Source organism: Loxodonta africana, chromosome 7 (assembly GCF_030014295.1).
Source record: "Loxodonta africana isolate mLoxAfr1 chromosome 7, mLoxAfr1.hap2, whole genome shotgun sequence".
NCBI lineage: Eukaryota > Metazoa > Chordata > Mammalia > Proboscidea > Elephantidae > Loxodonta > Loxodonta africana.
In genome coordinates, this window is record NC_087348.1 from 84,801,172 (window position 1) to 84,812,554 (window position 11,383).

General features: G+C 37.4%; 1 protein-coding gene across 1 annotated transcript; it reads right to left on the reverse strand.

The window, feature by feature from the left end:
* Positions 1 to 331: 331 nt before the first annotated feature.
* Positions 332 to 3,575, reverse strand: LOC100675989 (olfactory receptor 52D1-like). The gene is made up of 2 exons (XM_010600947.3): positions 3,463 to 3,575; positions 332 to 1,391 (listed from the first exon to the last, which is right to left on the reverse strand). Exons 1-2 carry the CDS (start codon positions 3,551 to 3,553, stop codon positions 430 to 432), a joined length of 1,053 nt encoding a protein of 350 aa, XP_010599249.2. The 5' UTR covers positions 3,554 to 3,575; the 3' UTR covers positions 332 to 429.
* Between the last annotated feature and the right edge of the window lie 7,808 nt (positions 3,576 to 11,383).

The following is an 11,383-nucleotide window of genomic DNA, read 5'->3' on the forward strand; positions in this document are numbered from 1 at the left end:
CAGAGTGTCATCAAAATGGCCCAGAAAAAGGAAGGTGAAGATATAATTTATTTAAACCTCCTGCTCTTCTATAACCATGATGTCCACGTGGGATATGTTCAGGCTAATGTTTGCTGTAGTGTTACATTCAGGTATTCAGGTACATTAGAATTTTTAAATACATTGCATGATTGTCACAGCAATTAGGTTCAAATGATTGTTTTGGAGCAGTCTAAAAGACTAATTTCATTATTTATTGAGAAAGATTTCTGCTGCACATAGATAATCTATAGCTATATCTGTTTACATATATAATGTCTTTTATAAGTTATTTCCCATAGAAAAACTTTAGTCATTTAACTATTAAAGGAGGGGGTTGATGAGAAACCACATACTCTTAGATGGATATTAAAAAGTTTTTCTTTGAATATTAGTTGCCAAAAAGAGGATTCAGTTCAGAGGTTTTAAAAAACTGAAAAGTTTAAGGAACCTGTCCCGTATCCTCTTGGTCCTCACCCCATAGATAATGGGATTTACCATGGGTGGCACCAGAAGATAGATGTTAGCTACAAATATGTGGACATGGGGAGCTACATGGTGCCCAAACCTGTGGGTGAGAAAAGAGAAGAAGGCTGGAGTATAGGACACCAAGATGACAAGGACATGGGAGCCACAGGTGCCCAAGGTCTTGAGTCGGGCGTCTTTAGATGGGAGGTGGAAAACAGTGTGGAGTATGAGTATATAAGAACAAATGATCAGTATAAAGTCCACCCCCCCTGTAAGGAAGGCAACAGTTAGGCTGTAGGCTCCACGGATTCTTGTCTCAGCACAGGCAATTTTGATGAGGGCCATGAACTCACAGTAGGTGTGAGAAATGATATTGGTTTTGCAATAGGGAAGCAACCGCAGCAGGAAAGGATGAGGACTGAAAAGCACTGTGCCCCGGAGTACAATGGCTAGACCTATCTTCCCTATCACTGTGTGTGTCAGAATCATCGAATGTCTTAATGGATGACAGATGGCTACATAGCGGTCAAAAGCCATGGCCAGAAAGAACCCAGATTCCATGGTGGAGCAAGAATGAATCAGGAACACTTGAGTGAGACAGGCTTCAAAATGAATCTCTCCGTCATTGAACCAGAAGAGGCTGAGAAGTTTTGGCACAGCTGTAGTGCACACAATAAGGTCAGCCACAGCCAGCATGCAGAGGAAGAGATACATTGGCTCATGAAGTTTGGGGTCTGTCTTAATGATGAACAAAATGGAGAAGTTTCCCAGTAGGGCCAAAAGGTAGACCACACAAAAGGGGATGGACATCCAGATGTGGGCAACCTCCAACCCAGGAATGCCGATGAGAATGAAGGTTGATGGATGGACATCAGTCTTATTATAAGATGGCATAACAGGTGTCATTTATTTTCCTGTAAAATAAACAAAATAATCATTTCTAATATTTGAAATTTCTGATCAGTTAAATAATCCAAAATTGCAGGCCATTGAAAAATTACAATGCATGCAAAAATTTAGATGAAGATTGTATCGTTATCTAACAGGGTGCTAGCTATTATCTCTGCCGCCAATAAAGCACCAGCTAAACCAATATGTTGAAGGTATCTTCGGTGAGAACTACAGGAAGTATTTTGTTCTCTTTAGGTAGATCCACTGATCTCTGTGAACTTCCTAATCCATGAACAGAGCAGTTTTAGTAATCTTTACTCATCTATTTCCAAAGATATTTTCTCATTCATCTGTATTTGTAATTTGCAGTGCAATTGATCTATAGAAGTTAAATAGGCAAAATATCTAAGCACCAAAACACAGAATTAAATAACTTAAAGATCTTAAAATCTCCTAGCAAGAAGTGATGTCATTTGCAAGTTTAAGATTGTGTAAAAGGGATAGATTTGGAGTTGTTGCTAGGAGTCCATTCTGAATGAAATACTGCCCGGTCCTGCCCCATCCTCACAACCATTGCCATGTTTGAGCCCATTGGTGCAGACACTGTGTCATCTCCTTAAGGGTCTTCCTTTTTTTTCCTGACCCTCTATTTTACCAAGCATGATGTCCTTCTCCAGGGACTGGTATCTCCTGATAACCTGTCCAAAGTATTCGAGACGAAACCTCACCACCCTTGCTTCTAAGGAGCATTCTGGCTGTACTTCTTCCAAGACAGATTTGTTTTTTCTGGCAGTCCATGTTATATTAAATAATCTTCACCAACAACATAATTTAAAGGCATCAATTCTTCAGCCTTCATTATTCTAAGCTCAGCTTTCACATGCATATGAGGTGATGGAAAACAGCATGGCTTGGGTCAGATGTACCTTAGTTTTCAAGATGATGTCTTTGTTTTTCAACACTTTAAAAGAGGTCTTTTGCAGCAAATTTGCCCAGTGCAATATGTCTTTCGATTTCTTGACTGCTGTTTCCATGGCAGTTGATTCTGCATCCAAGTAAAATGAAATCCTTGACAACTTCAATCTTTTTCCCATTTATTGTGATGTTGCTTATTGGTCCAGTTGTGAGGATTTTTGTTTTCTTTATGCTGAGGTGCAATCCATGATGAAGTTTGTGGACTTTGATCTTCATCAGTAAGTTCTTCATGTCCTCTTCACTTTCCACAAGCAAGGTTGTGTCTTCTGTATAACACAGGTTGTTAATGAGTCTTCCTCCAATCCTGATGCCCTGTTCTTCTTCATATAGTTCAGCTTCTTGGATTATTTGCTCAGCATACAGTTTGAATAGATATGATGAAAGGATATAACCCTGACACACATCTTTCCTCACTTTAAACCACACAGTAACCCCTTGTTCTGTTTGAATGGTTGCCTCTTAAGCTATGTACAGATTCCTCATGAGCACAATTAAGTGTTCTGGAATTCCCAGTCTTACCAATGTTATCCATAATTTACTATGATTAACACAGTCGAATGTCTTTTCACAGTCAACAAAACACAGGTAAATACCTTTTTGGAATTCTCTGCTTTCAGCCAGAATTCATTTGCCATCAGCAATGATATCCCTTGTTTCATGGCCTCTTCTGTATCTGGTCTGAACTTCTGGCAGTTCTTGTTGATATGTGTTGTAACCACATTTAAATGATCTTCAGTGATATTTTACTTGTGTGTGATATTAATAATATTGTTGGATAATTTCCACATTCTGTTGGATCTTCCAGTCTTTTGTCCAAGTAGCTATCTTCTAAATTTCTTGGCATAGACGAGTGAGCCCCTCCAGTGCTGCATTTGTTTGTTGAAATATCTCAATTGGTATTTCTATTCCTGGAGCCGTGTTTTTTGCCAATGCCTTCAGTGCTGCTTGGACCTCTTCCTTCAGTACTATTGGTACTTGATCATATGCTACCTCCTGAAATGGTTTGGAGGTCAAAAAATGCTTTTCAGTACAGTGATTGTATTTCTTCCATCTTCTTTTTATGCTGTGTCGTTTAATATCTTCCTGTAGAATCCTTCATTATTGCAACTCAATGCTTGAATTTTTTCTTCACTTCTTTCAGCTTGAGAAATGCCAAGCACGCTCCTTCCTTTTGATTTTCTAGCTTCAGGTCTTTGCACATTTCATTATAATACTTTATCTTCTCAAACCACCTTTGAAAATCTTCTGTTCAGTTTTTGACTTCATTTCTGTAGTTTGCTTTAGCTACTCAACATTCAAGAGCAACTGGCAGTCTCTTCTGACATCCATTTTGGTGTCTTCTTTCTTTCCTGTCTTTTTAATGACCTCTTGCTTTCTTCATGTGTGGTATCCTTGATGTCATTCCACAACTCATCTGATCTTTGCTTATTAGTATTCAGTGCATCAAATCTGCTTTTGATATGGTCTCTAAATTTAGGTGGGATATACTCGAGGCTGCACTTTGGCTCTCGTGGACTTGTTCTAATTTTCTTCAACTTCAACTTGAAATGGCATATAACCAGTTAATGGTCTGTTTCACAGTCAGCCCCTGGCCTTGTTCTTGCTGATAATATATCGAGCTTTCCTATGTTCATTTTCCACAAATATAGTTGATTTGACTCCTGTGTGTTCCAACCATCGAGGTCCATGTGTGTAGATGTCTTTCCTTGTTGTTGAAAAAAAGGTGTTTGCAATGAAGAAGTTGTTGGTCTTACAAAATTCTATCATATGACTCTGGTTTTGTTTCTATCACCAAGATCATATTTTTGACCTACAAATCCTTCTTCTCTGTCTACAACTTTTGCATTCCATCTTCCAGTAATTATCAATACATCCTGATTGCATGTTCAATCAATTTCGGACTGGAGAAGGTGGTAAAAATCTTTAATTTCTTCGTCTTTGACCTTAATGGTTGGTGGGTAAACTTGAATAATAGTTGTTTTAACTGGTCTTCCTTATAGAAGTATGGATATTAATATATCTCTGACAGCTTTGCACTTTAGGATAGATTTTGAAATGTTCTTTTTGGCCATGAACACGATATCATTCCTTTTCAATTTGTCATTCCTGGGATAGTAGACCATATGATTGTGTGATGCAAAGTGGTCAATACCAGTCCATCAGCTCACTAATGCCTAGGGTATCAATGTTTATGCATTCTATTTCTTTTTTGATGATTTCCAATTTTTCTAGATTCATACTTAGTACATTTCATGTTCCTACTATTAATGGATATTTGCAGCTGTTTCTTCTCATTTTGAATCATGCCACATCAGGAAATGAAGGTCCCGAAAGCTTAACTCCATTTACGTCATTAAGGTTGACTCTGTTTTCAGGAGGCAGCTCTTCCTCAGTTGTCTTTTGAGTGTTTTCCAATTTGAGAGACTCATCTTCCAGCCCTATATCAGACAATGGTCCACTGTTATTCATAAGGTTATCACTAGCCAATTTTTTCAGATGTAGACTGCAAGGTCTTTCTTCCCAGGCTTTTGAGTACTTAGTGAGAAATAGTGCAATGGTAACAAAATGAATAGAGTTAAATGTTATGGCTGTTGTTAAGTGCTGTTGCGTTAGTTCTGACTCCTAACAACCCCTATGTACAAGAGAATGAACCACTGTCCAGTCCTGCAGCATACTCACAATCATTTTTATGTTTGAGCCCATTGTTGCAGCTACGGTGTCAATCCATCTAATTGAGGGCCTTCCTCTTTTTTGCTGATGTACTACTTTACCAAACATAATGTCCTTCTCCTGGGACTGATCCCTCCTGATAACATTTCCAAAGTACGTGAGATGAAGTCTTGCTATTCTTGCTTCCAAGGAGAATAGAGACAAGAATTCTAATTTTCCTGATTTTTGTCATAAAAAATTTGGATCACAACAAATTACAGAGCATGGCTTGAGGCTGTAATGCCAAAATTTGAGAGAATAAGTAGATTGTTTGGAATGACCAGAAGTAGGTGAATTCACATGAACATGGGACTTATTCAGGAAGATGACAAGGGATAAGAGGGGTCTGATAACATTGTGGCAAGACACAAGTGGCTCAGTGCCATGTTAATGACTCTCCACTGGACATACAGTGTGTGTTGCTCTGAGCTGAGCAGGCAAGAATTGTAACAATATGATTATAACTTATAGTCTTAAATTCTTTTGCTTCTGAATATATATGTATACATATGCAGGTTATCAAACAACTCTGTGATTTCCTCTTGATTAAGACTAAAGATTTCTTCATAGCAAATACCTTTTTTCAACAGCATAAACTGTGACTGTACACACGGACCACACTAGATGGAATGCACAGGAATCAAATCGACTAAATCTATGGAAAGAGTTGATGGAGAAGCGCAGTACCATTAGTCAGACAATCCCAGGAGCTGACTAGGGAAGGGGCTACCAATTGCTCAAGATGAACCTGAAAAAAATTAAAACTAGTCCATGAGAGTCAAAGTATACTCTTGAGAATATCCCACATGAATTTAGAGACCATCAAAGAAAAAGATTTGATTCACTTAACACTGATGACTGAAGAGTAGGAGAGTTGTGGAATGACATTAAGGACATCATACATGAAGAGACTCAAGGTCATTAAAAAGAGAAAAGAAAGAAAAACAAAAATGGATGTCAGAAGAGACTCTAAAGTTGTTCTTGAACATAGGAAAACTAAAGCAAAAGAAGAAATTATGACAGAAATGTGCTAAATAGAATAGTGCAAGGGTGGTTTGAGAAGACAAAGTAAAGTATTATAATTAAATGTGCAAAGACCTGGAATCAGAAAATCAAAAGGGAAGAACCTTTCAACACTTCTCAAGATGAAAGAACTGAAGGAAAAATTCAGTCTTTGAGTTACAATATTGAATATGGGCAAAAAATTAAACAACACAGGGAGCATCAAAAAGAAGATGGAAGAAATACACAGAGTTACTGCACCAATAAGAACTGGTGAGCAATCAACCACTTCAAGAGGTAGCATATGTTCAAGAACTGATGTTATTGAAGGAAAAATCCAAGCTGCACTGAAGGCATTGGGAAAAAATCAAGGATCCAGGAACTGACAGAATACCAACTGAGATTTTTCAACAAACAGGTGCACTTGAGAAGTGCTTACTCGTCTATGCCAAGAAATTTGGAAGACTGCCAACTAACTGGAAGAAATTCATATTTGTTCCCCTTCCAAAGAAAGGAGTTCCAACAGAATGTAGCAATTATAGAACAATATCATTAACATTACACACACAAGTAAAATTTTGCTGAAGATTATTCAAAAAGGGATGTAGCAGTTCATCAACAGAGAACTGTCGAAAACACAAACATGATTCAGAAGAGGATGTGGAATGAGGTATATTATTGCTGGTGTCAAATAGATCTTGTCTGAAAGCAAAGAATATGAGAAAGATGTTTACCTGTGTTTCACTGACTATGCAAAGGCATATGACTGTATAGATCATAACAAATTCTGGATAACATTGCAAAGAATGAGAATTCCAGAACCCTTAATTGAGCTCATGCCAGACCTATACATGACCAGCAGCAGTCATTCAAATAGAATAAGGGGATAGTGTATGGATTAAATCAGGAAAGGTGTGTGTCAGCGTTGTACCCTTTCACCATACTTTTTCAGTCTGTATGCTAAGCAAATACTCTGAGAAGATGGACTATATGAAGAAGGACAGGGCATCAGGATTGGAGGAAGACTCATTAACAACCTGCAATATGCAGATGTCACAACTTCAGAGGTCTTGAAATACTCATTGATGGAGATTCAAGAACGCAGCTTTCAATATGGATTACACCTCAACATAACCCACTAAAAAAACTCACTGCCGTCAAGTAAAGAAAACAAAAATCCTCACAACTGGACCAATAAGCAACATCATGATAAACAGAGTAAAGACTGAAGTTGTGAAGGATTTCATTTTACTTGGATCCACAATCAATGTCCTTTGAAGCAGCAGTTAAGAAATTAAATGATATATTACACTGAGCCAATCTTCTGAAATACAGCTCTTGAACATGTTAAAAGGCAAAGATGTCATTTCGAGGACTAAGGTGCACCAGACCCAAGCTATGGTATTTTCCTGCAAAAGCTGGATGATGAATAAGGAAGATAAAAGAAGAATTGATGCCTTTGAGTTTTGGTGTTTGCAAAGATTATTGAATAATGATGGACTGCCAGAAGAATGAGCAAAGCTGTCTTGGAGTAAGTACAGCCAGAATGGTTCTTACAAGTGAGGATGGTAAGACTTTGTTTCATGTACTTTGGGGATGTTACCAGGAGGTCCCATTTCCTGGAGCAGGACACTGTATTTGGTAAAGTAGAGAATTAGTGAAAAAGAAAAAGACCTTCAAAGCGATGGATTGACACAGAATCTTCAACAATGTACTCAAAGGTAGCAATGATTATGAGGTTGGCACAGGACCTGGCAGTTTTTCCTTATGTTTTCTATGGGGTCACAAAGAGGTAGAGCCAACTTGATGGCACCTAACAAGAACAATAGGCAATTTAGGGGTTCCTGGTGGAACAGTGGTTAAGCACTTGTGTGCTAACTAAACGGTTGGTAGTAAAAATCCATCAGTGGCTCCAAGGGGGAAAAGACTTGGCAATCTGATCTCATAAAGATTACAGATTGGGAAACCCAGTGGGGCTGTTCTACTCTGTCCTATAGGGTTACTATGAGACTCAGTCAAATCAACAGTAGGCAGCTTATTATATCCAAATTTCAATTCATGATTTTTTCTTTGCTTATCATGGTCTCCATACATTGACTTATTCCCCACTACTCCCATACAGCAGTGTGCTGATTAAACTTATTCTATTTCTTAAAACTATTACAATGACACTTTGAAAATTGTACTGATCCTTCAAGACAATTTTTTCTTCTTTTTAGAAACACTGTTTCTGAGACACTCCATTTAAGCTGCCTATATTTTATAGTTGTAGATATGTGTAAAATATGATTTTTTTTGACCAAGGAAAAAAATTTAAAAACTCCACCGTGGAATGGATTCTGACTCATAGTGACCCTGTAGGACAGAGTAGAACTGCTCCATATAGTTTCCAAGGCTGTAAATCTTTAAAGAAGCAGACTGCTACAACTTTCCCCCATGGAACAGCTAATGGGCTTGAACCACTGACCTTCTGGTTAGCAGCCAAGCCAGGGTTCCATGTGACCAAGAAAAAAGACCTTTAAATCAGTGTCCATTGAATTATGTGTAGCCGACTGGACTTTAATACTGGATTACAGTAAAAAAGCAGTTTTTGCCTCAATCTGTCTTTGAAGTTTCATACCCAAAGTTTCAGTTTACTTTGGCAATTTGAATTGCAGGGTCCTCAAGGATGGATAGGAAACTCTGGTGGCATAGTGGTTAAGAGCTATGGCTGCTAACCAAAATGTTGGCAGTTCAAATCCACCAGGTGCTTCTTGGAAATTCTATGGGTCAGTTCTATTCTGTCCTATAGTGTCACTATGAGTTGGAATTGACTTGACGGCAGTGGGTTTGTTTTTTTAGTACGGATGGATATTAAATTTTGAGCATTAAAATAACTGGATATGCTAGTCAAGGAAGCTTTGAGAAGTCTAGGGAATGGCAGTTCTGAATCATGGTATAAATCAAAACAAAATGAGGATATAGTAAACTCAGACTATTGGGGAGTTATGTAATAGTGTAATAGCCAACATTTCTAAGCATTTCCTCAGATCCTGTTGCTTTTCTGAGAGGAGTTAGTCTATTCAGTCATTTAAGTTTTATCTTTATTTTAAGATGAGGGTTTAAGTAACTTGTATAAGGTAAAACAAGTGGTAAGTGGTAGACTTGGGTTTTAGTTCAGACATTCTGATTTCATAGCCCTCATTCACAACTGTTATGATAAAGTACCCTAGTGGTGTGTCAGTCTAGTTACATTTGTGTAGGTGAGGGGATACACTGACCTAATGATGTGGCAGACCATTTGTGTTTGTGTTTGTAAGGGAGAGCAAGGGGTTCAAACTGTATATGACACTAGAATACACCATCAGCTTTGCTTTGATAATAAATGCTGGTTAAAAAGGAACCCACATCCCCACATACACACTCTATTTTAGCAAGGAACTGGTCCAGATCTAATCCTTTCTCTTCCTAATCAACGCTTTCCCAATGCACTTACTCTCAGTAGATGAGCTATTACCTCACAGGAAAAATTAACATCACGAGGCAAAACTCTCTCTCAATCTGACCCTATCCTACTGTCATGTTTACGTGTATACTCATTGAGCTAGAATATTTTTGTATGCTTTCCCTTTTTTGGTCTCACAATTAAGCCTTTTATTCTTTTATCTATATATGTGGTTGCATCCAAATTCTCATCTTCCTCTCATGCTTTAACTTTCACCCTTTCCATTTCCTATAACCCTTAGCTAAATAAGTTTCATTATGCCCCAGACAATTTGAATATATTTACCCAATAGAAAATACATGTATGGATTACAGTCATGTGCCACATAACGTCTGCTTGGGCAATGTCCGACCCCATATACGTCCACGGTCCAATAAGGTTATGATAGAGTTCAGAAATCACCATCAGAGGATGGGATGTAGCAGACGTAATCAGACACAGCGAATGCAACAGATTCGCTCAGCAACAAATGCTCAAGCAGTCTCCAGATTATGAACGAGTTCTGCTTCTAAATCTGTCTTTAAGTTGAATTTGTATCTAAGTCGGAACAGTTGTGTATGGTTCATGTCTAACATCAGTCAAGTATTTGTCTTAGTATATCATATACAGCATACTTTTCTTTGCATCCCTGGTGGCACAGTGGTTAAGAGCCTGGCTGCTAACAAAAGGTCAGCTGTTTGAATCCACCAGGCACACTCCTTGGAAAATTTATGGGGCAGTTCTACTCTGCCCTATAGGGTTGCTATTCTGACTTCATGGCAACAGGTTTGGTTTTATAATGGGTACCTATCTATGCATAAAAATCATTAAAGAAACACTAAAATATCTTTAATATAGTAATAATGATAATGATGTTTTGATGCCAGTTGCAAAGTAGTGCCCATTTGTTGTTATGAACCATGTTATGAGGAATTTTCAATATAATAGGCTTTACTAGGGGTTGGTTAGTAACTAAGGGTTGTACTTAAGTCAGACTTCCTAACCCAGGGACTGCCTGCAATATGGTGTTCCCACAACATCCAAATTACCTAATGTCCTATTTCATGTTAAGCGACACATGGCTGTGTGCAGAGAGAAAATTCACAGAGAAGTAAATGCAACTGTACTATTAACTTAAAATAGATTGTAGCCTCACTTGTAATCAGAAAATTGAAAATTAATACTAAATTAATACAAAATGCGTATTAAATGTTTAGCCAACAGAATATCAGCATTGATGATAACAATGCTGATATTCTGTTGGCTAAACATTTAATACGCATTTTGTATTAATTTAGTATTAGTGAGGTTTGGAATAAATACCAAGTCTTATGCACAAAGGATTGTGAATTGGCCCAAATTTAGAAGAAGATGGTGTAGTAACAAACATTAAAATTTTGTTACAGAACTATTAACTAGTTGCAACCCTAAAAATAATTTTCACAAATACATATGGAAGTATATACAGTGATTTAAATTGTAAAATTGTCTGTAATAGAAGAAAAATTGAAGCACTCAAAATGTCCCTCAAAAAAGGAATACTTAAAAAAATCTTTGGTATATTCTTATGTGGACTGCTCAGCAGCAGTTAAAAATAAACAAGGTATATAGAAATATAGAAAACATCCAAATTTTAAAAAATATATAAGAAATAAATTTTGCTATCGATATTAACATATGCACATAAAATTATATAAACAGTCAATATGAACACATTTATGTCGTGAAGTCTATAAACACACACAAAAAATAACCTAAAAATTTACACAGCCACCTTGAAAGAGTCTAAAAAAGGGGATGGATAGTAAGGCAAATAGACAGAGTGTGATTTAGCTTTATCACTTTGGTTTGAATTTT

Excerpts from the sequence above, each read along its gene's own strand:
- LOC100675989 (XM_010600947.3), bottom strand. The coding sequence starts at position 3,553 with ATGTGCAAAGACCTGAAGCTAGAAAATCAAAAGGAAGGAGCGTGCTTG. Across the intron at positions 1,392-3,462 it reads GAAGAAAAAATTCAAGCATT|TGACACCTGTTATGCCATCT; the intron begins GAGTTGCAATAA and ends CAGGAAAATAAA.